The sequence below is a fragment of the Chiloscyllium punctatum genome, chromosome 13, assembly GCF_047496795.1.
Source record: "Chiloscyllium punctatum isolate Juve2018m chromosome 13, sChiPun1.3, whole genome shotgun sequence".
Classification (NCBI taxonomy): domain Eukaryota; kingdom Metazoa; phylum Chordata; class Chondrichthyes; order Orectolobiformes; family Hemiscylliidae; genus Chiloscyllium; species Chiloscyllium punctatum.
The window spans coordinates 95,518,539-95,545,017 of NC_092751.1; the positions used below are offsets into that span (position 1 = coordinate 95,518,539).

The 26,479-nt window shown below is 39.0% G+C and overlaps 1 protein-coding gene across 11 annotated transcripts in view; it reads right to left on the minus strand.

Moving 5' to 3' along the window:
- kcnma1a (potassium large conductance calcium-activated channel, subfamily M, alpha member 1a) overlaps positions 1–26,479 on the minus strand; it is an 845,585-nt gene that overhangs the window by 54,984 nt on the left and 764,122 nt on the right. For all 11 annotated transcript variants that reach the window (XM_072583314.1, XM_072583323.1, XM_072583322.1 and 8 more), the window contains one exon: positions 12,102–12,215. In XM_072583314.1, the coding sequence (XP_072439415.1) occupies positions 12,102–12,215 (114 nt within the window). The remainder of the gene's footprint in view (positions 1–12,101; positions 12,216–26,479) is intronic.

Sequence of the window (26,479 nt, forward strand, 5' to 3'; positions counted from 1 at the left end):
TTTGCTGCAGCTAGTCTGTGAGAGGGTGAACATGAAAATATCTGTATTATAAAAAGGGGCACTGTTAATTCTAACATATACATACGATCCAAGTTTTGATTAATAAGACATTATAGAAATGGAGATTCACTGATCAGTTCATTGAAATGTCTTGGCAAATGGCAAGTCAACTCCAGGCTGGCACATGAATCTAAAATCAGATGGAAGGAGGTTAACATGCTCGTCAGAAGTTGTTTTCCCCGGAGCCTGAAGATTAACCAGTCTGTCTCTGTTACGCTGGAAGTCAAAAGGCTATAAAACCACAGTTGACTGTAAAGAAAATGAGTTCTGGATCAAGACTGTAGGACAGGACGCAAAGGAATTATCATGTTAAAATTGATTAAAATGGCTCACAGAAGCCAGAGAGCATTGTGAACTAATTATTTTAATATTTCATTAGACAAAACTAAATTGAATCCGATTTTAACTTGCTACTACATATGTTTACCACACTGTGAAGGAAAGGAACTTAATGATTCCAGCAAATCTATGTTTCAGTTTGTTTGCCTTGGACTTCCTTTCATGAAACCGAAGAAACATTAATGCAAAATAGAATGGTTCCAAACCAATGAATGCTGGGGTTTAGTTGTTATCTTGTGGATTAAGGCCACAAGTGAAAACAGGGCAGTGCAAATCAAATCACTTTGAAAATAGCTAACTCATGGTTCACATCTTTTTGGTATTTAAGTTTCAATTTTAGGAATAAAAGCTGAAAAGTGAAAGAAGAATGCAATAAATGCAACTGAAGCACCTTGAAGTCTATTACATTTAAAGTTTGGGAAATGATGCTTGAAGAGATTAAACAATTTGTAAAATAGAATTAAAATAGACGAGATTGTTTTTGGGATTTTATATTCATTCAGCAGATGTGAACCTCATTGTCTGGACCAATGTTTATTGCCCATCTCTATGGGAAAATGATGGTGAGATTCCTTCTTGAACCACTGCAGTCCATTTGGTGTACATGTAGCTACAATGTTGTTAGGGAGAGAATTCAGGATTTTGAGCCAGTGAAACTGAAGGAACAACAATATACTTCCAAGTCAGAATAGTGAGTGGATTTGAGAGGAACTTGCAGATGGTAGTCTTCCCATGTTCCCGTGGCCCCTGTCCGAGATGATAGTAGTCGTGGGTTTGGAAGCTGTTGTCCAAGAAGTCTTGGTGAATTTCAGCCATGCGTCTTATAGATGGTTCACCCAGCTGCTACTGAATGTTGGTGACAGAGAGAGTGAATATATTTGGATGTGGTGCTAATCAAGCAGGCTGCTTTGTATTGAATGGTGTCAAGCTTCATAAATATTATTGAAGCTGCATTCATTTATGCAAGTGGGGAGTATTCCATCACTTTCTTGACTTTTGCCTTATAAATAGTGAACAAACTTTGGAAAATCCAGAAGGTGAGTTATTTATTGCTGGATTCCTTTGTCCTGCTGTTGTAGCCATTTATATAGCTAGCCCAGTTCAGTTTTTGATCATTGGTAACCTCAAGGGGTCCGTGCTGGGGGATTCAGCAATGGTATTGCCATTGAATGTCAAGGGGTAATGGTTAAATTCCCTCTTGTTGGAGACGGTCATTGTCAGGCACTTGCACAGCACGAATGTTACTTGCCATTTGTCGGCCCAAACCAAGACATAGTCTAGGCCTTGCTACATCAGTTTTGAAGGTTTGATGGGCATCTCACAATTCTGCGCTTGAATTGGATATCAAGTGGGTTTGAATAGGAAAAAAAAGTGAAATCAGGAGCTTCATTCGGTTTTAAAATAATTTTGTGAAAGATTGCACCATTCAGTTCGAGCATTCAAAAGGCTGGGCGGGACTGGTTAATTCAATTGGCCAGGTGGTACAGCATAGTTCAAAATAATGCCAACAGCACAGGCTTAATTCCCATTCAAACTGAGGTAGACCTGGGACCTGTGTTCACTCCTGCTCCATCACTGATGTGGTGCCCCTCCCAAACTATGTAGCCAACTGTTCCTCTCTGATACGTATGCCTACAGTCCCTCATGACCTGTGGCTAATTATCTACCTACCTTCAGTAAGGTGAATTGAATCAACTAATGATTCAGTGAAGAATAGAAAAATGCAGATAGAGGTCTGAAAATGACACAGGAGTTATTGATCACATATAGTCCCAAAATAAAACTAGGGCGATTGGCTGAGTACTGGCTCGTCTAGTTTCTATATTCCTCAGTGATTACTATGTAGACTGACAAAGTCAAACTGCCACAGCAGATGAACACTACCATATGAAGCTTCAGCAGGGTCATTGAATAAAATTGTTTTCTCTCAACGTGTCATATTCCAATAAAAGTAATGTTCATTATTTATTTTGTGCTTGATATACTATTTCCAAATATTATATTTCTGCCTATTGAAAGTAATTAGGAAGAAAAGCTGCAAAACTCTTTAGGGCGGCATGGTGGCACAGTGGTTAGCACTGCTGCCTCACAGCGCCAGAGACCTCGGGTGACTGACTGTGTGGAGTTTGCACATTCTCCCCGTGTCTCCTCCGGGTGCTCCGGTTTCCTCCCACAGTCCAAAGATGTGCAGATGAGGTGAATTGGCCATGCTAAATTGCCCGTAGTGTTAGGTGAGGGGTACATGTATGGGTGGGTTGTGCTTCGGCAGGGCGGTGTGGACTTGTTGGGTCGAAAGGCCTGTTTCCACACTGTAAGTAATCTAATCTAAAAAAAACTCCCTCTCGTTCAACTAACAACAGGAGGCTGACTGCCTCTGTGCACTAGTTCCAGTAAAAGTCATAAAATCTTTCACAACTTCATTGGATTAATCTGTGGAGAGACGTTTTGAGAAAAACTGTATCATGATTGTGTTAGGACAGGATTTCTACTTCCTGATCTAACAATCTCCATTGGGTTGAGTGTTATAGGCACTTTTGAAGCCAAATCCAAATTTATTTCACTCTCATCCTCTCACTCACAACAGGGTGAGACACTCATCTCAGTAAACTTTGATCTAAAGGTGAATATTAGTCCAAAACGTGTAATTTTGAGGCTATGTCTTCATATGCTAGTTTCACCTGCCCACATCATTCACTTTTAACTAGTTTTATGCTGGAAACTATTAATGAATAATTAATGATGAATTCCCCCCAGGTGGTCTAATCTCTATGGGGATGTTGCTAACTCAGCTGGAAGCAGCCTCACAGTCGTTGCATTCTGAACAGATCACCCCAACAGAAAATGCCACATTCACAGTGCTTGCTGCTGGAGACATTACACTTCCAAATGTCTGGGGCCTGCCTGGCACCAGCACTGAAAATAATTTTCAAGCGCCCCTGAGGGGGCACCAATAAATGGACGTTCCGTCACATTATCCTTGCAACCTGAGCATCAACCAGATTCCTCTACTGAGCCACTGACCCATTGATTGGGGTGGCAATGAGATCCACTAGATCAGCATTCTTTACTGGACACATGACCGAGTAGCAGCCAATAAACAACATGTCTGTCAAGGTCCCACTACTTGCTTGAAAGGCTTAAAAACCTCATGTGGTCCAGATGTTGGGATGAACCTGTTTGTAAAATCTCTGTCTACATGTCTATTCACCTAACCAGTAACACTCAAGTCAAAAAGAAATACATTCAATGATGGAGAAGAAAATCAGGTGAATTAGATACCAGATCAAATTAGATAAAGCAAGTGAAATAGTTTTGGTCTCCTGACTTGAGAAAGGATGCACTGGCATTAGGAGGAGTGCAGAGGAGGTTCACTAGGTTAATTCCAGATTTGAGGAGGTTGGATTATGAGGAGAGACTAAATAGACTGGGATTATATTCATTGGAATTTAGAAGAATGGGGGTGGAGGGGATCTGAGAGAAATGTATAAAATTATGGAGGGAATAGATATGATAGAAGTAGAGAGAATGTTTCCACTGGCAGGTGAAACTAAGACAAGAGGGCATAGGCTCAAGATTAGAGGGAGCAGATTTAGGATTGAATTGAGAAGGAACTTTTTCACCCAGAGGGTTGTGAATGTATGGAACTCCCTGACCAGTGAAGTAGTTGAGGCTTCCTCAGTAAATGCTTTTAAAGCTAAGATAGATAGTTGTTTTGAATAATAAAGGAATTAAGGAATACAGTGAAAGGATAGGCAAGTGGAGCTGAGGCCATGAAAAGATCAGCCATGATCTTACTGAGGTGCCAGATGACCTACTCCTGCTCCTAGTTCTTAAGTTTTTATGTTTGTAAAGGGACCATAGGGAAAAAGAAAAGAAAAAATTGGATCAGGAAACATAAAGGATAAAATGTAACATTTAAAATACCTCTAACAACAATTTCCAATCTGCCAGAGTGAGACTGCAGAGATTTATATTGTTCACTTTGTGGGAGCCCATACTTGTGTCAGGACATCAGAGTGCCCTAATAACAGTGCTTGTGCTCTGAAATAGCAGTCCTAACTGTCTGCAGAAAATTTAATTTGTATATATGTGTTGTCGACAAGCTCCCATTTTGTGATGCTAATTGCTCAGCAGTTTGTGACAATTTGCAAATCATTGCGTATCTCCTCTCACCTCAAATTGCTGTCTTATTTACACACTATTAACTGCATGCGCCTTATACTCCCAGTAAAATCTGGGTCAAAGCTATTCACTATGTTGCCCAGGCAACTTTGCTCATTAATGCAAAGACTCTAGAAACTATTGTACCTTTAAAAGAAAGTCAAAAGGTTACTGTATGTTTTCATCATGATAACCATGTCCCACACAAAAAAGGAAGAAGGATTATTACAATTATAGTAGATTTCATATGACATGTTTAATATATCCTATTCAAAGCCTTTATCATAACTAACTACAATTATATCCTAGTGAACTTGCAGTAATCATGTCACAGTTGTTAACCTCTGGTGTAAATACTGACATAAATGACTGCACTTCAGAAAAAAGTAGTTCATTGTGTGAAACACTTCGGAGCTATTTCAATGTGAGAAGGTTTTAAATGTGTGGCTTATTCTTGTAGTGTGGAAATTAATCAAGGATATGAAGCAGATTGCCAGCACCAGCACTGAAATAAAAAGAACAGTATAGAGGTGAAATATTTTGGAATTTCTATTTGTCTATGTACAACTGCAACACAATTTACTTCAAAATAACAATATAAAATTAACAATCTGTTTGTAAGAGGTTAAATCCACTAACTCAAGCAATATTAATTAGATTTAGCTGAACCTGCTGGTTAAGTGTTGCTTCCTGCACACATTTTTATCTTAAAACAAATGAAATTCATTTAAACATACCATATATATTGAGACCTACTTATATTAGCATGGTCTATTTATTCAAGGATTGCAGATGGTTGTTGGAGGGAACCTTTACCTAGGAGAGATATGTCATAAAAGGGTTGATGTCAAATCAGCTACCTCTTCCAAATCTCTCTTCCTGGTGATTTCAATGGATGAGGTTCTAGAGGGGTTTACAATGAATGGTCATTTTGCTCTCACTGAGTTTGCATTACCATTGTTAAGTTACAATGAGACCTGTTAATTAGCAAATAAAGAATCATTTGGTCTGGGCATATCTTGAAGACCTAGGAAGAGAAATAAATTGAAAGAATGACAGCACTTTTCTCAAGCTTGTGCCAATCGTAAAAATGATTGGGCAGAAAAGTTATATTTAGCCCATCAACATGGTCATTTTTTGCACAACTTGTTTTATAAGGAATTCATGAAAAAAACTAATTTAAATTTACAATCAAAGCACAGTTTTGTGCTTGTGATGGGAGAGTCACAAATTGGGTCTCAATTGCACTCGAGCATTTCTTAGATTATTTTTCAGTATATTGAAGAGTTACACATGGTCACAGAGAGCGGATTACAGATTTCAGTTCAGCTATCAATATGCTTTATCATTTTGATTCTTGGATTGTGTCAGCTTAAAACAAATCATTGAGCAGTAAGGTTTCATAGAAGCTTCATAGAATCTCTACAGCATGGGGAATGGAAAGATCAACGTCAGAGTGTAAAAATTCCAAGAGTCCAAGGACTGATAAATTGAACCTGAGAAATTGTGTGATGCAGGCCCAACATTTCTAATATTGCCTTATTACAAATACCAACTTGGCAGAGATTTCACAAAAATATTTTTTTTCCAAAGGCATTTCTTACTCATGCAGACACTATGTGAGTTACTTATGAGTCATCCCAGACTCATCCTTTGCACACCAGGGACAGGTAGAACCTTGGTGCGTAATGACACTCGATGTTTGCATATCGAGAGTCTACACACAGCTTTATGTATCTGTACACAAAGGTGGCCATCAAGTGGAGGGCAGCATTTGGTATGTCATTCCCCCCTCTCAACTTATTCAGAGTTTGTATATGGTGTTCCTGTGGACAGGACCCATATTTGACCTCCAGATGAAGTGGAAGACGGCACGGGTGACTGAAATAACTGATCATTTTGAAATCATGACATAAAGCATAACACATTTCCAAAGCAAAAATATAACGCTAATATTTCCTACTGACCAACATTTTACTGTGGGTACGACAGTTGCATTCACATCATTGGGATATAAAAGGATGCAGCTCCAGAGATAGTGAATGAACTGGTGGTATATCTCCCAAGAAACCTTAAGATTCTGGAAAAGTCCTAGAAGACTGAAAACGATCAATGTAACAACTTTATTTAAAAAGGGAAGCAAACATATAACTGTAGGCCACTTAGGGTAGCCGTCTGTTGATGGAAAAATGATAAGAATCCGATATAAAGGATGAAAGAGTATTTAGAAACACATATTCACGCAGAGTCAGTACAGCTTCCTGAGAGGAACTTGTGCCTGACAACTTTACTAGAATTCTTCAGGGAAATTAGAATGCAAGTTTAGAATTCTTAGGCCATTCAGCCATTCAAGTCTGCTCCACCATTCAATGAGGTCATGGCTGATCTGATAATCTTCAATTCCATTTTCCTGTCTTTTCCCCATAACCTTTGATTCCCTGACTGATTAAAATCTGTCCATCTTGGCCATGAATATACTCAATGTCCAGCTATGAAAGCTATAAGACTATAAGATATAGGAGCAGAATTAGGCCGTTCGGCCCATTGAGTTGCTCACCCATTCGATCATGGCTGATGTGTTTCTCAACCCCATCCTCCTGCCTTCTCCATTGATCCCTTTACTAATTAGCCTATTTATCACTGTCTTAAATATACCCAATAACGTGGCTTGTACAGCCTTCTGCATCAATGAGTTTCACAGATTAACTGCCCTCTGGCTGAAGAAATTCCTCCTCATCTCAGTTCTAAAGGATCATCCATTCACTGTGGCTGTACACTTGGGTCTTAGCCTCTCCTACTACTGGAAACTTCTTCTGCATGTCCACTCTCTCCAGGCTTCTCAGCATTCTGCAAGTTTCAATGAGAGACCCCCTTCACATCTTTCCAAACTCCATTGAATATAGACCCAGAGTTCTCAACCATTCCTCATATGACAAGACCTTCATCCCTGGGATCATTCTTGTCAACCTCCTCTGACCCCCTCCAAGGCGAGCACATTCATCCTAAGATATAGGGCCCAAAACTGCTCACAATATTCCAAATGCAGTCTGACAAGAGGCTGATACAGCCTCAGAATCCATCACAGCTCTCATATTTAAGCCCTCTTGAAGTGAATCACATTTATTTTTAACTGCCAAATGAGACTGCATGTTAATCTTGAGAGAATCCTGAACGAGAAATCCCGAGATTTCAAAGCCTTTCCTTGTTTAGAAAATAGTCTACGCCTCTTCTCCTCCTAAAGCACAAAGCCTCACACTTTCCCGCATTGAAGTCCATCAGTCATTTCTTTGCCCACCATCCTAGCCTGACCATGTTCCTCTGCAGCCTCCCTGCTTCTTCAGCACTATCTGTCACTTCCATCTATTTTTGTTTCATCTGCAAATTTGGCAAAAATTCCCTCAGTTCCTTTGTCCAGATTGTTAATGCATAACATCAATAGCTGCGGTCCCAATACTGACTCCAATGGAACTCCATTAGTCACCAGCTACTACTGAAACAGACCCCTTTATCCCCACTTTCTGCTTTCTGCCAGTCAGCCAACCCTCTATCCATGTCAGCACATTGCTTCTAACACCATGGGCTCTTACCTTATATAGCACCGAAATGCGCAGCAGTGATCTTCTGGCACACCACTAGCTACAGACTGACATCCTGAAAATTCACCCTTTATTCCAACTCTCTAATCTTCTTTTAGTTAGCCAATTCTCTATCCAAACTATAATACTATCTCCAATACCAAGGGCTCTTATCTTATTAAGTAGCCAAATGTGTGATATCTTATCAAACAAGTTCTGCAAATCTAAATATATTACATCCAATGCTTCAGCTATCCTTCTTGTTACCTTCTCAAAAGATTCTAATAAATTTCTCAGGCATGATCTCCCCTTCATGAATCCATTCTGACTCCGCTTGATCATGTTTTTATATCTCGAAATCCTCTGCTTTTCCACCCTTTAAAATAGACTCTAACATGTTCCCATCAACAGTCATGAAGCTAACTAGCCTATAGTTACTTGTTTTAGCTTCCTTTCTGTTTTCCATAAAGGTGTTACATTGGCAGTTTCCAATTCCCGGGGAAGAAAAAGCCGAAAAAAACTGAAGATGCTGAAAATTAAAAGTTAAAAAAAAATGCTGCAACGACTCAGCAGTGTCAGTGGAGAGAAAGCAGAGTTAATATTTCAGGTCCAGTGACACTCTTTCAGAACAGGACCCAAAAAAGTCAACTGCTTTCTCTCCACAGATACTGCCAGACCTGCTGCGTTTCCCAGCAACTTTTGTTTTGTTTCAAATCTTCTGGGGCTTTTCCAGAAACCTAAAGATTGGTGGAGGATTACTGCCAATGCATCTCAGCCAACCTGGGCCATTGTAATAGCTGCAAGCAAGTTATATATGTTGTTGTAACACTGATTGAAGTTAGAAAGATGACTGATATAGATGTTCAACAAAATTCATTTAAATACACTCCAAGGTTTCTTTGTTCAGCAACACTCCTCAGGACCTTACCTTAAGTGTATAAGTCCTGCTAAGATTTGCCTTTCCTAAATGCAGCACCTCGCATTTATATAAATTAAAATCCATCTGCCACTCCTCAGCTCATTGGCCTATCTGTACCCGTTGTACTCTGGGGTAACCTTCTTTGCTGTCCACTATAACTCCAATTTTGGTGTCATCTGCAAACTTACTAACTATACTCCCTATGCTCACGTCCAAATCATTTATATAAAGACAAAAAGCAGTGGATCCAGCACTAATCCTTGTGACACACCGCTGGTCATAGACCTCCAGTCTGAAAGTTATTGCTGAAAGTCCACCATCACCGTTTGTCTTCTACCTTCGAACTGGTTCTGTATTCAAATGGATAGTTCTCCCTGTATTCCAAGAGATCCAACCTTGCTAGCTAGTCTACCATGAGGAACCTTATCAAACACATGACTGAAGTCCATATAGATCATGTTCACCATGCTGCCCTTGTCAATCCTCTTCATTATTACTTCAAAAACTCAATCAAGTTCGTGACACATGATTTCCCATGCACAAAGCCACACTGACTATCCCAAATTAGTCCTTGCCTTTCCAAATACATGTAAATCCTGTCCCTCAGGGTTCCCTCCAAGAACATGCCCAACACTGATGTCAGGCTCAACGGTCTGTAGTTCCTTGGCTTTTCCTTACCACCTTTCTTAAATAGTGGCACAACATTAGCCAACTTCCAGTCTTCCAACACCTCACCTGTGACTATTGATGATACAAATATCTCAGCAAGGGGACCAGCAATCACTTCCCTAGCTTCCCACAGAGTTCTAGGGGCAGCAGGATAATATACACTTAATGGTAAGGTCCTGGGGAGTGTTGCTGAACAAAGAGACCTTGGAGTGCAGGTTCATAGTTCCTTGGTAGTGGAGTCGTAGGTAGATAGGATAATGAAGGCGACATTTGGTATGTTTTCCTTTATTGGTCAGAGGATTGAGTACAGCAGTTGGGAGGTCATGTTGCAGCTATACAGGACATTTGTTAGACTACTTTTGGAATATTGTGTGCAATTCTGGTCTCCTTCCTATCAGAAGAATGTTGTGAAACTTGAAAGGGTTCAGAAAAGATTTACAAGAATATTGCCATGATTGGAGGATTTGAGCTATAGGGAGAGGTTGAATAAGCTGGGGTTGTTTTCCCTGGAGTGTCGGAGACTGAGGGTTGACCATATAGATGTTTATAAAATCGTGAGGGGCATGGATAGGGTAAACAAATAAGGTCTTTTCCCTGGGGTGGGGGAGTGAAGAACTAGAGGGTGTAGGTTTAGGGTGAGAGGAGCAAGATATAAAAGGGACCTAACAGGCAACTTTTTCATGCAGAGGGTGGTGCATGCATGGAATGAGCTGCCAGAGGAAGTGGTCGAGGCTAGTACAATTACAACATTTAAAAGGCATCTGGATGGGTTTATGAATAGGAAGGGTTTGGAGGGATAAAGGCCAAGTGCTGGCAAATGGGACTAAATTTGGTTGGGATATCTGGTCTGCATGGACTAGTTGGACCGAGGGGTCTGTTTCCCTACAGTACATCTCTATGAATCTATGACTCTCCACAATACTATTGACAATAGGATGCCATTTAGTCAGCACTGTACTTTCCAACTTGATTTGTAGAAGATATATACATGACGGAGTATTGAATCTTTATGATTAAGGATTATTTCTAAATTTGAGCTGAATTTGCTGATTTTTGCTAGGGCAGACACAATTGTGTATAATATCTCTGAGCTAGGGGAAAACAGATGTTGAGTTGAACCTGGGACCCCTCGGCCTGAATGACTGGGCTCGTTTCATCGTCAATAACATTCTAACAAATATGGATTTCTTTGAGAAGTGAAGTCATCTTTCAACCATTGATCAGTCGGGTTGCAACAATCTGTATATAAACATTAAAGCAGATGCCCTTGAGCAGACTGAATCTGAATTCTGTCCATATCATTGAACAATTAGCTACAGTAATAGTCGTGGGAATGCCAGTCATTAACCAACAAGTCTGTACTGGAGGCCCCAAAGTTTCAGTCTTGTATTTTTTTCACACTTGGCTCAAGATTCCAGCTCCTGTCTTAACTAGAATAGCATTGTCTAATACATTTTAATGAAATCATTGCTCTTAGGAACATTCTCAAGCATGGAGAATAGTGAGATGTAAGAAGTCACAACACATGATTTCACAGAGCTACATTGCCAAGTTTGGTCATGAGGTAAAACTAAACATTATTGACAGAAAATTGGAATGCCAGAATTTTTAACTTTATGCTCCCAATGAGTGTCAAATTTTTACTCTATGGCCTCAAGTCATTTTTTGATCAGGTAAAAGCAAAAATTCGAGGTACTTCTTTTGAAGCATGAATAGCTTTCTTTTAAATCATTTACAAAATGTTGATGCTGCTGTATATGATAAGGCTGGAATTTATTGCCCATTCTCTAAAGACCCTTCAGAAGCTGATAGTTAACCGCAATATGAAACTGCTGCAGTCCATGTGGAGAAACTACATTACAGTTCTGAAATATAAGGAATTCCAAAATATTGACCAAGTATTGATAAAGGAGTGGCAATATATTTCCAAGTCAAAATGTGAATTGGAGAGAAAGCATATGTTGTTATATTCCCATAGGCCTGGTTGTCCTTATCCAAGGTGGCAAAATTAACGGGTTTGGAAACTGCAGTTGAATGAACCTTAACGAGTTGTTGCGATATATCTGGTAAATGGCCAGATTGCAGGGAGTGAAAATATTTAAGGTAGTGGATAGAGCACCAATTATCTATCGACAGAGTATGTGTGTGGCTTTTCTGGTATACTTCCCTTCAGCAGCATTAAAGTTTGCAAATATCAGTCAAGAAAGCAGTCATTAAGCATGAAACTTAATCTTAAATGCTTTACTTGAGGGGACTGTTGGTGGATTCTGACAAATGGCAAACATGTCAAGTGATTTATATGACTAATACACACCCCATACACGATTAATGGGTTGAAAAAGAAACATAGCCAAGAGGAGGAAATTTGATCATCTTACCTAATTCAGTCATCATTGGGATGTTGGCCCCGGTGGTGACAGATGTTTGTCGGACTAGGCCGTGGACTGGACTGTTGTCAGGAGATGGTCTGTCCATTCCTGGAGGTGTGAATCCTGGGCATTGAAAAAATAATTCAGTCAGAAAATCATAAAACCTTCCTCTGATATCTACCTCATTGAGAAAAGGAAAATCTATGTGTATTCTTGCACAAGTGAGTGATCTACCCATCTAATTTTCTGATAACACAACATTTACCTGCAGTGATTAAGAGCAACTGACCTCGAGTCACACAAGTTTGAATATACAGCAGTAATGAAAATTCCAATTCTTGATTTTTTTCCCCTATGAAACCATAATTAAAGAGTACGTGTATGTTAACGCAGTTGTGAATGTTACTTTATTTGTGCAGCATCTCCAAATAGAACAGTTTGAAATTTGAGGAACTGAAAAGTGCTATAATAAGCTTTCATTATAATACTCTCTGATGTCCACATTTCATAATGCAACATGGATTGTTGATAAATAAAGCATACACAAACTCTCTGAGTTGCTACAATCCCACCACTGAAACATAATATTTGTATGGCTCCCGAAGGGAGTATTATAGTGAAGAGCTACAGTACAAAGGAAGCTGTCAACATCTTAAGTTCAGAGAAATGGAATATGCTTTAAAGCCAAACAACCTCCCCTCACCATAACTTCCCTTCCCCCAAAATGGTTAAGAATTCTAATTGAAGTGGGAACATCAACTGATCAGACATCCCTCAATTTGAAAATGTGTGAAGCACAGGAAAAATGAACTCCTGTAGCTTCTCTTAAACCAAGTTCCTACCACCCACCCCACTCCTTGTTAATGTTGGTAGATCAGGAACTCCATGTAAGCTTTTATTCTAAATTTATTTCTGGTTTGTTACATTAATGTTTCACCAAACAGACAAGCCGACAACCTGAAATAATTTCATCAATAAAAGTCACTTAATACTTATTTAGTATTTACAGCTCCCCATCACATTGCTGATATTAATATTACATGTTCTCCATTTGGGTAAAACATCGTAAACATAAAACCTTTTTTTATCAGAAATGTTAACGTTCAGAGACCTAAAAAAAATCCCCACAAACATGCCATTTCTTTGAAGTCATGGAACTTGACATTTTTCATTTTTCATGTTGACAAGTCAACACCTAAAGCCAGTAATGCTGTATACATAATACATAGACTTCAGGTTTTTTGAGAGGGCTTCAGGCCATTAGTTAATGCTGACACAATAAAACCCAAGCTGCTGGCTTCTGAATTGTTATCTTTTTTCAAAAAAAATCTCCAAGTTTTAAAGAAATCACATTCTTTCAATTGTTTTAAATAAACACTACCTGAAATGTCCTTTTCAAATGGAAATCCTCACCAAATCTGAACTACATATTTGATCTTTCCAAAACGCTTTGACTTAAATGAAGAATAGTATTCAATTGAATGCTGAGAAAGAAGCTTTTTTAAGAGGTCAGGTTCAGTTAAGTCAATCAACATGTTACATTTATTCAAGACTTTGACTTTTTAAATAGCTTGTGTTAACAGTTGTTGTTGAAGAGGATCTGTAACGTATCTTTCAGGATTATAGTAACAAAAAAAAGCAAGGGCCTTTCTTGCTGTCATGCAAATTTGTTAGCTGCTGTTTTGTTCTTTAACATGTTAGAGCTTACTATGGCTTAAAAAGCTCAACTTATACAAATTGCCTGTAACTACAGGAAAATAAAGCCCAAAGGAAGAGTGAGTGAATGAAGAGATCAAAATACCTGGAAACAAAACAATTTAAATCACCAAACCAGAACAAAACAAAATGTGTTTTTAAAAATAAATGAAAAAGGTTTAGCAGATCGAAGCTTGATTTCTATAATCCTTCACCCCTCTGACTTATTTCATACAATTGTTCTGTGCACCATTCCCTTCCTGTCTCAATACAAAGTTACTTTGCGTTTTGAGTGCTGAGAGATTCGTTTTAATAAACAAAGATACTCAAAGTCTCCAAAAAAAACCAAGGCTTAATGGAAAAAAAAACTAATATGCACTAATTATTACACAGCCTTTCTGAATCCTATTCAAACCAACATCTCAAAGTCTGTCTAAAGCAGATTTAATACTTTGGTGCCATTAGAATAATTCAATACAACCACCATGCAGATGGCACACACATCTCCCCACACACACACATATATACACACATACATGTACATATATATATGGCAGATATATACACGGTTGCAAAGTCTAGAAAAGTGTCTTGGCATATACGACTTGTGTTATTATTCTGCTCGAGGAAAGTCTAACCATTTATTGCTTTTAACACTTCGGCCCACAGAGGATTCCTGCAGAAGATGCTGTCTTATTCTATGTATTTCACTGTTCAGACAATACAACTCCCATGTTGTTTGAGACTCTTACTTACTGCAGTTGTGCATGAGAGTTAATATGGAAATAATAAAAAAGAAAGCTGACAGTGTGCCTCTGTAGTATTGGTGACAGACATCCCAAACTATCTGAGGATACTTTTATGGAGGACACAGATCAAGAATCAACCGGCATATTTTAAGATGGTAATTATTTTACACTATCCAGCAGGTAGTGAACACAAACAATTGTTGAATAGAGGAACAATCAGTGATCATGATAAATAAAATTCAGTGACTATATTAAATACTTCTTAATATCACTTTAGTAGCTCCTGCAACATAAATTATGTAAATTTCACACCAAAGCTTATGTGAAAATTATGCAGATTATAACTTGATTAGGATTTTATCATGAGACCCAATTTGGCTTTTTTATCTATTAAGCTTCAATAAACGAGGCATCTGAATAGCTCCCTTGAGCAAGTGCAGTAATAACTACAGCAGCAGTTATTTCAGCTTTTGATGTCAAAGTAATTTGACATGTACAGAGAGTGTAAGGATGGGAGAAGGAATGGAATAGTGGTTGGGGATGGGAAGAAGAGGCAGGGGTAAAGATTGTTCATTTTAATGTACAAGTTTATATTTTGGATACTATAATCCAAAGTGATTCTGAAAAATCAAGAACGTGGAAGCTGATGCCAGTACACCTGAGATACCGCAGAACATAGATAATGTTACTGCAAAATGGTGTTGATTTAAGTTTAGGAGTTGAAATATGGTCAAGAAATGTGCTGCCATAATGGACTCTCAAATGGCAATGCAGTCACTATTCAGGTCAACTCCAAGTTGGACATGAAGCAATTTAGAAACTTGCTTAATCTTTGTTGAATCCTCTCCTGATGAAAGGTTCTTCTACTAAAAAGAAATGTAACAAAATCAAATAACATTTGCATTCACTAAACAACATGTTTCTGAAACTAAAAACTGACTGTTTCATGAGAAGTTTTTGAGAAAGCAAAGGGAAAGATCTACTTGAACCGTGCTCCATTAAAGTGTTGATGATCATCTCTGTGCTAATGCACCTAGCTTGTCGGAAAAATACAAGGTTCAGGTTGATCTCAAGTCCATGTGTGACACAGGCCTTGTTATTTCAAACCTGTCTGTATTATTTTATATGCTTTTGTCTGGTTAATTCAATCGAGGGTCTCAGCTTTTCCTATTACATTCTGGAATTTGTATCTTGGAAATTCTCATGTAATCTTGATGGTATTAATTTGGCAGAAGATGCAGTGGATTTTTGCTGGATTTAACCATTCCAGAACTCCCATTTTGATATGTGTGCAATACATAAGGGATAATGAGTTTTAGATACCCACAAAACACTTCAACAAGTACAAAGAGCTGTTAAAAATAATTTGATATTGCTGACAAATGTACCATATATACTCATCTAAAAGTCGATCTCATGTAAAAGTCGACCCCTTATTTTTGGCCAAAAACTCTTGTATTTTTCATACACCTCGGTGAAAGTCTACCCTATTATAGTGCATTATAAACCTCTTATAAAGGAAACTGCATGTTCCCATTAACCCACTTAAACAAAATTGCATTTATTCATTCATACCAGAAACTCTACTCATTACTCATTACTCATTGCGTCTTCATTCATTCATTACTCTACTTAGCCCACTTGGTTTACTACAGCACATTATGATTAATTAATTCATTCAGACCGACACTAAGTCTATTAGTACTTATCACACTTTGTTCACTATACATCCAAAAGTTAATATCGTTAAAAAGTTAATCATTTTAATTATGGTATTATATCTGGAAAAAAGTGAGCTATATTAGCTACATATATCTTTAATTCTTTGACAAATTTGTTAATGTTGCTGAGGTTCATAAAAAACAAATGGGAGGGAAACGGAAGAATTTTGTGTGAAAGTTCAAGACGCTTACACATTCAGAATTTAATAAATGTTTAATTTTAAGTGTGCTATTATACCACATCATGACAATGCTGAACAGTGTGATTTTGCAGAAATTCATTGAATCTTTGACTTGTTAAAATTTTTGTACTAGTATGTATAAATAAAACTTACTAGTAATTCATTCTTGTTTCTCTTGCTTTTATCTCGTAATTCATTGTGTTTTTCTTCTTTACTCGGGATTAATTGTGCAATCAAATCAACTTCTGCTAAAAAATACAGTATTTCGAACTGCAGCATAAATTTCAGCTCCTCAACACTAGTATCCATGTATTTGTCTAACTCTAAATTGAACCTTTAAAAGTAGTCTTAAAAATTCAACTTTTACATGAGTATATAAGGTAGATTGCATTACACATGCTCAGAAGCCAAAGCAGTCAAGGAGTTTACATATCTCCAGTCATCCCTTTGTATCTTGACACAGATCCATGACCTCAGTGCCTTTGTTTTGAAGGATAAGAGCCTGCGTGGAGATCTGGCATGCTAGAATTTTGACTACTTTCAAGAAAGGAGACAGGTGTGACTCTGGAAATTACAGAAGGATTTCCTTACTGTCCACCAAACGGAAGGACATTGCAAGAATCCTCCTCAACTGCCTCCTCCAGTAGATGAAGAGCTCCCCTCTGAGTCTCAATATGGCTTCTGCCTGTCAAGAGGCACAATGGACTTTCAGTGCATGACAAATCCATGAAAAGTGCAGGGAACAGTACCAACCTCTGAATATGGCCTTCCTCGATCTCACAAAGGTCTTTGACTATGTCAATCATTGAGGGACTGTGGAATATTTTTCTCAACTGCAGCTGCCAACAGAAATTCGGCATCCTTCTCTGTCTGCTTCATGATGACATGCAAGCCAATATCCTCAGCAATGGATCCACCATCCATCCAATGCAAATGCAAACTGGCGTCAAGCCGGGGCTGCGTCACTGCACCAACACTCTTCTCTGTCTTTCTCACCGCAACATTCCAGCCCATCTCTATGAAGCTATCTGCAAAAGTGGAACTAGTGTCCAGGATAAGTGGGAGACTGGTCAACCTTGGTCTCCAGGCCAGAACCAAGACCACTCTAATTTCTGTCGGCGAGCTGCAGTATGCAGACAATATCTGTATATGTGCACACACAGAGGCTCAGGAACTTGAGGAACAGGGTGTTCAAAGTACAAGACCTCAAATTCAGCAAAAAATAAATGATCTACAGAGCAGCCACCACCCCGACTTCCTTGTATGCATCAGAAATATGGATCAGGAACAGCAGACACCTCAAATTCCTGGAGGATTGTCACCAGTGCCACCTTTGCAAAATCCAGTAATTCCATTGGCAGGATGGGATGCCAATGTGAACTCTGTTTCTCAGGCCAACGTCCCCAGTATCGGGTGGGCCACAATGTCTTCACGCCTGACACAAGTTGAGCTAAACAAATGCTTTACTCTGAGCTCCATAGTGGCACGTGGAGGGCAGAGGAAGCTCTACAAGGACTCCCTAAAAGCCTCCTCAAACAAATGCAAATCCCCACTGACATGTGGGATTTGCTTGCCTAGAATGCACAAACTGAAGATGAAGCCTTATCAAAGGCGTCAACCACTTGGAGCATGTGGCGACCAGGTGCAGAGCAGCAAAAAGTGTGCAAAGAATGCAGAGTGTCCCACACACCCAAGCCCCCTGTGCAGAGTCTGCGGCTCCAGGATTGAATTATTCAGTCACCGTAGAGCACAACTTTAGTGTGAAAGCAACTTGTCTTCAAACTTAAGGGACTGTGAGAGAAAAAAAAGATGTATAAGATCCAAACTTGCAGTTCTAAAAACAATTTCACTTGAAAAACTTAACATGGGACTTTTTCTTTTATTTGGATAATTTTAGTGAACACATTTCATCATGGCAACAAGACTTGAAACAGCAGTAATATGGCAGCAAACCACTGCCAGTTTCTTCCCTTTTTCACTTTCAAATCCATTGCACTTTACATTCAGAAGTAATCACTGTTCTGATTGTATACACTCTAATACAAAGTGACAATAAAATTAGGTGATGCAACATAACTCCTTGAATGATGCTAAAGTATTTTCTCTATCTTGACAGAACAGATGGGCCAAATTTCAATGGCATAAATCCTATCCCGCAGACTTCTTTCCAAAATCTTGCTGACCACAGATTAAACAGGCTATTTTAAGTGCTTATGAATTTGTACCAGAAGCATATAGACAGTGGTTTAGAAACACAAAGAAGGAGCCAGGTCAGACTTATGTTGAGTTCGAAAGAATTAAACATAGTCACTTGGATAGATTGGTGCATGCTTTGAAAATAGATAGGACCTTTGAGGCTCTACAAGAGATTATTCTGCTTGAGGAGTTTAAAAACTCACGTCCAGAGATGGTAAGAATTCACGTGGAGGAACAGAAAGTTTAGGAAGTGAGAAGGGCAGCAGAATTAGCAGATGAGAACATGTTGGTTCTTAAGATAAGCTTCCGGCCAGAATTTCGCCCTGTGAGGGATAGAAGTTGGGAGAAGGGGAGATCCTACACTACAAAACCAAGAGTAAAGAGCACTGGTAACAATTTACCACAGGATAAAAAAATAGGCCCAAGGTGGTGCAAAGGAGGTAAAAGGCTTCACTGTGGTAAAGTGGGATGTGTAAAGACACAATGCTGATCGTTAAAGAAAGGCACTGTGGAAAAAGATGTGGTAAAAGACGCTAAGCTAGCGCCATTAGTGAAGGTAGTAAAGGAGACCCCAAGAAGAGCTGAGGATCTGCAAGAGAGTGCACAGCCTAGGCAGGGGCTGGGCATGGAGCTAGTACCTGATCTCGACTCTGTGGGTAAAGTTTACTCAGAAAGAACAGGGGGAGAAGGACAAGAAGTTATAATTTCTTTAGAGATACAGGACATAACCAGTCACTGATAGCAAGGGATGAGCGAATATGCACATTTTCTGATCTGTTGCCCTAGAGTGCGGTACTTTGTGGGATAGATGGATGGAAATTTAGCGTTCTGCTATGTAAGATCAGGTTGGAGTGCCAACTCAAGACTGGGGAAGTTACAGTGGGAGTGATTGACAGAGTATCAGTTCCAGGAATTCAGTTTGTTCTCGGGAATGATTTGGCAGGATCCAAGGTGGGAGTGACCATCCTTGTTGTGGAGAAGCCCAAGGAAGACAAAGAAACTGAGGAGTTAAAACAGAAATATCCTGCTATTTTCCTAGACTGTGTGGTAACCAGATCCCACTATCATAAGTACAGCATGAAGCAAAAAGTAAAGAGAAAGATGAAGGAGTCGAGATTCAGTTAGCAGACACTCTGTTTGATGTAATGGTGCAGGAAAAACCTGAACAGGCAGAGGGTCAGGCTTAGTCCTGAAAGGCTAAGAGACTTGCAACAGCAAGACAAGACAATAAAAGATATATATGTGGATGTGTACTCTGTAAAGGAGGCAGAGAATATTCCGGAGGGCTATTATCTGAAAGATAGAATCCTAAGGTGGAAATGGAGACCATGACAGGTTAGTGCAGAGGAGAAATGGGCCGAAGTGCACTAGATTGTGTTGCTGGTAGCAGACAGATAGGAGATGTGACAGGTAGCACATGAACTACCTGAAAGAGGTCACCTAGGGGTACGAAAGACTCAGGCTAAGGTACAAAAACATTTTTATTGGCCTGGAATACACAAGGATGTAGTTAACGTTTGCCGTATGTGTCATACATGCCAAATGGTAGGTAAGCCACAGGCGGTAATAAAACCAGCACCTTTGTTGCCAATTCCTGCATTTGAAAAACCTTTCACACAGGTTATAATTGATTGTGTTGATCCCCTCCCAGGAACTAAAAGTGGGAACCAGTACTTGTTAACCATAATTTGTTAACAGATTTCTGGAGGCAATTCCATTACAGAGTATCAAGGCAAAAAAGGAGGTGGAGAAGTTAGTAGCTTTCTTAACATGGGATGGGCAACCCAGAGAGAGATTCAGTTGGACCAAGGGTCAAATGTTACTGCTATGCTGCTTAAGGAGGTTTTGGATAGCTTAGGCATTCAGCTCTTTAAATCCAGTGCATAGCATCCTGAATTCTGGGAGCTTTAGAAAGGTGGCATCAGATCGTGAAGACCACGTTGAGAACATACTGTCAGGATTACCCGAATGATTGGGATAAAGGTATCCCATTCGTACTGCTTGCCATTAGAGATGCCCCAAATGAATCTACTCAGTTCACTCCCTTTGAATTAATATTCGGTCATGAAGTGAAAAGCCCTTTGAAATTAATTGAAGAAAAATTGACAGGACCAAAGTCGGAGATCTCACATTTAGATTATGTATCGGAAGTGAGGGAGAGATAAAACTGAGTAGGTGAGTTAGCCAAACAGCACCTAAGGAGGGCACAGTGTAGAATGAAGCAGGTGGCAGATAAAAGCTCTGACGCTTTCCTGAGGGGATAAGTGTTAGCACTGTTACCAATGATAGGAGATCCCTTCAAAGCCAGATTTGGTGGTCCCTATCAAATTGAGAAATAGCTTTAGTAAAGATGCCAGAGAGCAAAAAAGGTATTGAATATGTCATGTGAACATGTTGAAACCATATTATACGAGAAAGAACTGGAGAACCAAGTGTTAGTTACTGTCCTGCAGAGTGAAGAATCAAAATCAGATGATGTGGATTTTGAGGTGCCTCAAAATACATTAAAAATGAAGAAGTCCTTGAGAAGTGGGATAGGTTAGTAAGCTATCTGAAAGATTTGCTACTGCAGTATAAGACCATATGGAAGAATCAGATGGGGAGGACTAATGTTATTGCACATGAAGTAGATGTAGACAGTACTGCTCCGATAAAACAACACTCCTACCGGCATAATCCTTTCAAAGCCAGACAGGTCAAGATGGAGGTGGAAGCCAGGCTCAACGAGAACATCATCGAACCAAGCCAGAGCGAATGAAGTTCGTCAATCATCTTCGTTCCCAAACTGGATGGGACTCAACAATTCTGTGTGGATTATCGGAAGGTCAATGCTGTTACAAAATCAGACTCATCCCCATTTCCTAGATTGGAGGACTGTATCGAGAAAGTCGGACAAGCCAGTTACATCACCAAGCTGGACTTAATGTGTGGTTACTGGCAGGTACCTTTACCAGAGATGGTGAAGGGTATTTCTGGCTTTGTAACTCCAAGTGGGTTATATCAGTTTAAAGTGATCCCCTTTGGAATGAAGAACACACCCGCCACATTCCAAAGACTTAAGAACAGCATTGTGGCTAGTTTAACAAACTGTGCAGTCTGTTTGGATGATGTAGTGATCTTTAGTAAGTCCTGGAAAGATCACATGGTACAGTTGGCAGAGCTCTTTGAATGACTACTAGAAGCAATACTGATGATGAACTTAAATAAAATGGAATTCACGAAAGCAGAGGTGGCATTCTTAGGACACAAGAGTCTAGATTAGAGTGGTGCTGGAAAAGCACAGCAGGTCAGGAAGCATCCGAGGAGCAGGAAAATCGACGTTTTATCAGATTCCTGATGAAGGGCTTTTGCCCAAAACGTTGATTCTCCTGTTCCTCGGATGCTGCCTGACCTGCTGTGCTTTGCCAGCACCACGCTAATCTAGACTCTGATTTCCAGCATCTGCAGTCCTCACTTTTGCCTAATCTTGGGACATAACATCAGTCATGGAAAGCTAACCCCATGGAACGCAAAGACGAAGACCATTGAGGAACTTCCACAACCAACCTCAAAGAAAGAGTTGCTTTGATTCTTAGGACTCAGCAGATTCTATTGGAAGTTTGTTCCAAACTTCAGCAGTGTGGTGGTACCATTAACCGATTTGCTGAAGAACAACAGAAAGTTTCGGTGGACAGAACCATCCAGGAGGCATTCGACCATTTAAAATTGATATTAGCTACACCAAGGTTTTCAAAACCTTTTAAAGTCACAATCAATGCTCGTGACATTGAAGTTGGAGCTGTTCTCCTAAAGGATGATGAGGATGGGATTGAACTGCCAGTTGGTTACTTGTCTAAGAAGATCAACCTCCACTAGAGGAAATACTCCACAATTGAAAAGGAACTGTTGAGTTTGGGACTGGCCTTACAACACTTTAATGTGTATGTCATGAACAATGTGTCAGAGACGGTTGTGTATACTGACCACAATCTGTTTACATTATTAGAACATATTAAAGATAAGAATATGAGATTATTTTGTTGCAGTCTTATGTTACAGAGTTTTAATTTAAAAATTATACATGTTGCAGGTCAGAAGAATGTAATCGCAGATGCGTAATCATGGATTTAACTGATAGAGTTTAGATGAGATTTGTCTTTATTTAATGTTATATATACACACAGATGTATGGGAAGAAGTTAAGGTAAAGTTAAAGTTATCTGCATGTTAGGTAATGTGTTTAAAAAGTAGAGAAAAAAAATGAAGACATCTTTTCATTATGATGGTTTTTTTTCCTAAAGGGGGGGGGGGAAGTGTTATGAAGATATGGGTGAACTATACCTTTTAAGAGAGTAAAAACTAGCAGTGACAGTACCAAGTGTTCTCAGTAAGACACAATGTAACATGTGCTCCAGCTACTGGGCTAGCTGGTTGCCTGGAAATGACGAAAAACAGATTTGAATTAGGCTAATCAATCAGTTTAAATTATACCCTGAAAAATACCAAACTCCAATCCAGTTTGAATTTAGTATACTGACAATCTTAAAAGCCAGTGACACAATCCGATGCTTTGGTGGTATAAGACTGGGGAAATTGAACAGTTGAGAGGAGAACTGCCAAGCCCCAGCATGTAAACAAACTGCCTGAAAAATAGCTCTTCTTAAAAGACCTTTACTGATCAGTACCCTGAGACACAGAATCCCTAAGAAGACAGAGGAAGATCCAAATACAAGAACCGTTTTGAGATATGAAGTTTTGTTCTGTAAATCTTAATTGGGAGTTTTATCGGACTAGTATTATGGAAGGGAAGGTAAAAGATAGGTTAGAGTAAGGACTTGTGAATAGTTATTAGTTATTTATTCTCTATTATTCTTTAAGAAATAAAGTTGTTAAATTTTACTTTAAATAGTTCTTGACCACTCGAATTTTTACAGATTACTGCATGGGATAAATCTTTTCTGTGTTCCTGGTTTTAAATTAAGCAGGAGGATTTACCCCGTGTTGTAACATTCTCCACAGCATTGATACCTTTTGACATGAAATGAAAAAGTGGGAATAGTTTGGAGAGTCTGACTCACTTGGCAACAAACCAACATGTTTTAGAAAAACCTCCTGATGGGATCTAGTGAAACTATCCTTGAAGACAAAAGAAACTTTTTGCAACGCATGCACAACAGGTGCCATATCAACTCTAAACTGGATGAGCAAAGCTCCATTGATTTACTTTCGTCTGTGTTTGTTACAGAAAGACAGATAGAAGGGGGAAAAGAGAGATTGGGACAATGAAAGAAAGTGTACAAAAGCCAAAAGGATTTAGAGTCAGCAGAGACCAAAGTGTACAGAGCTAAATGGAATGTGAGGTTATATGGACACATAGTTGCCATTGTCCCAAAGAATGATAGGACTGCTCTCTCATTAGAGAGAGATAACTTGTGGTTAGTTTAATCAGAGGGTCACCGTGCTTTAGGTGAGGGGTGAGGCTGAGAAAACATGACTTTACATGGGAGACCAAAAGTTATATGTTGAGCATGGCCAAATTCCAACCAAGTAAACAGATACAGCCATCTTAAGAGTTTCCCCCTGATAAATGTGGCAAGTTTTGAAATAAGTACTATTAGAGTATTATTTAAACAGTATATTCAGAAAGCAATTGATGTTTCCATTAAAATGTGGATCTTCAGTTTGAGACTCAGTGCATTAAATCAAAAGAAGAGAAAAAAAGCAATATCCTAAAAAAATGCAGCAATAATAGAAGAGCTGAAGAATTAGTTGCTACAATGAATCCAGGCATGTGAATAGAGGTACTAAATATATTGTCAGTTCAGATGCTTCAAAGTGAGTCATTAGTAGTTCTGATGCAGTATGAAGAGAATATTGATCGGGTTCTAAGTAGAGCCGAGGAGAAATTAGTTAACTCCTTCCCTGAAATGCAGATTAAAATTATATTTATACATGTTATTTATCGCAGTTCTTCTTCAATGATAATGACAGAGTATCAATTGTGTAATTATGCAGGCACATGTTAGGTTAATAATGTGACCAGATAACAATCAAAATGAGCTATCAGTGTTGATGAATGTATTTACTTGATACTTTCTATATGTTGGAAATAAATAAAACATTTTTTCACATAGCTCATTTCATACAGAAACTGGACAGATGAGCAGAGCCCTTAAAGTCCTCCAGTGATGAGTGTTGACAGCTTACGTTATGGAGATCATTTGAAAAGTAATCAAAATGTCATGAGATGAAAGTATATTGAGACTTGCTAAAGTCAACCACTTTTCCAAGATTGATTTTATTTTAAATGGTTCTGTATTTTAAAATATTCTTTCATGAGATGCTATAGTCACTGGCAAGACCAACATTTGTTACTCCTTCCTACCTGTCTTTGAGAGGCCATTTCAGAAAGCATTTCAGGAGCATCGAGATTGCTTTGGGTCTGTAGTCACACATAAGACAGATTTCCTTCTCAAGAAGACATCAATGATTTTTAAGACAACCATGGATAATTTTACAGTCATCATTTCTAAGACTAGCTTTCAATTCCAAATAAGAGTTTATTAATTAGAATTTCATCAACTGCCTTGGTGAAATTTGGACATATGTTTGCAAAGCATTAGCCTGAATCTCTGGATTACTAGTTCAGCAACATTATCATGACACCAGTGAAAATCCAGGAATGTACACAGTCAATTCTGCTAAAAACAAAATGCGTTTCTTCAACCAAGTTGAGTTGAATGTGATTGAATAAATTAGACGGTTATTTGTAGAACACAAACTTCCTTTCCCTGTATTAGCTATAATGCAATTCCAGTTTAATGGCGATGCTATTGAGCGAGTTTCTTATAATGCGAGATTGCACAAGAATGGAACTGTCACATAATATCAGAACTGACTGTATTTAGGGTAGGGGCTTTGACATGAATGTCAAGTACTTTGCCATTTTCTAACCACTGCAGGACAAATGAAGAATGAATTCAAATAGGAATTTAGGCGAAAGCTCTAGACCTGAAATGTAGGAACACACGACCATCAACAGTGGTTGAGATAAGACCATAGTCATGTTTAAGGGGAAACTAGATAAGCATGAGGAATAAAGGGATGGAAAGATATGTTGACAGGATGAGATAAAGAGGGATGAAAGGAGGGTCCTTCAGAGCACAAACATTGATTGGCATGATAGAGTGGAGAAAGGTTGATGTATCAAATAAAACTAAGAAATTTCTTTTTGAAAGAGGGAGCCAGTTATAATGATTTTCATCAAAACCAAAAGAATGGGTTTGGTTATGTCCAATGGTAATTTGTTCTGCTGATTACCGCTGGTTTGAATCCCTCTTATAACAATTTGATTAAGCCTGTGGTGGGCTCGAGAACCTTGTGGTTCTTTAGTATATAAGAAAGGGACACTCAAAGTCCATTTTACAATCCACAAGTTACACAAGACGCCAACTCATAGTCATAGAGTCATAGAGATGTACAGCATGGAAACAGACCCTTTGGTCCAACCCGTCCAGATATCCCAACCCAATCTAGTCCCACCTGCCAACACCTGGCTCATATTCCTCCAAACCCTTCCTATTCATAAACCCATCCAAATGCCTCTTAAATGTTGCAATTATACTAGACTCCCAGAATACACATTGAAAACCAGGGTCCTCTACTGGACCGGCGACCTGGAAATCCTTTAAGACATCTGTCAATTTGAAATGCAAGTAGAGTTCACATTTGAAAGGCCTTGCTTGAAATTGTATTTCTGTTTTTACAGCGTACACATTCTCATTTCTGAGAATGCACTTCAGCCATCATGAATGGAGTTTCATCCTCCAACATTAAACTGTGTCTGCTGATCCCTGGGTGGCACC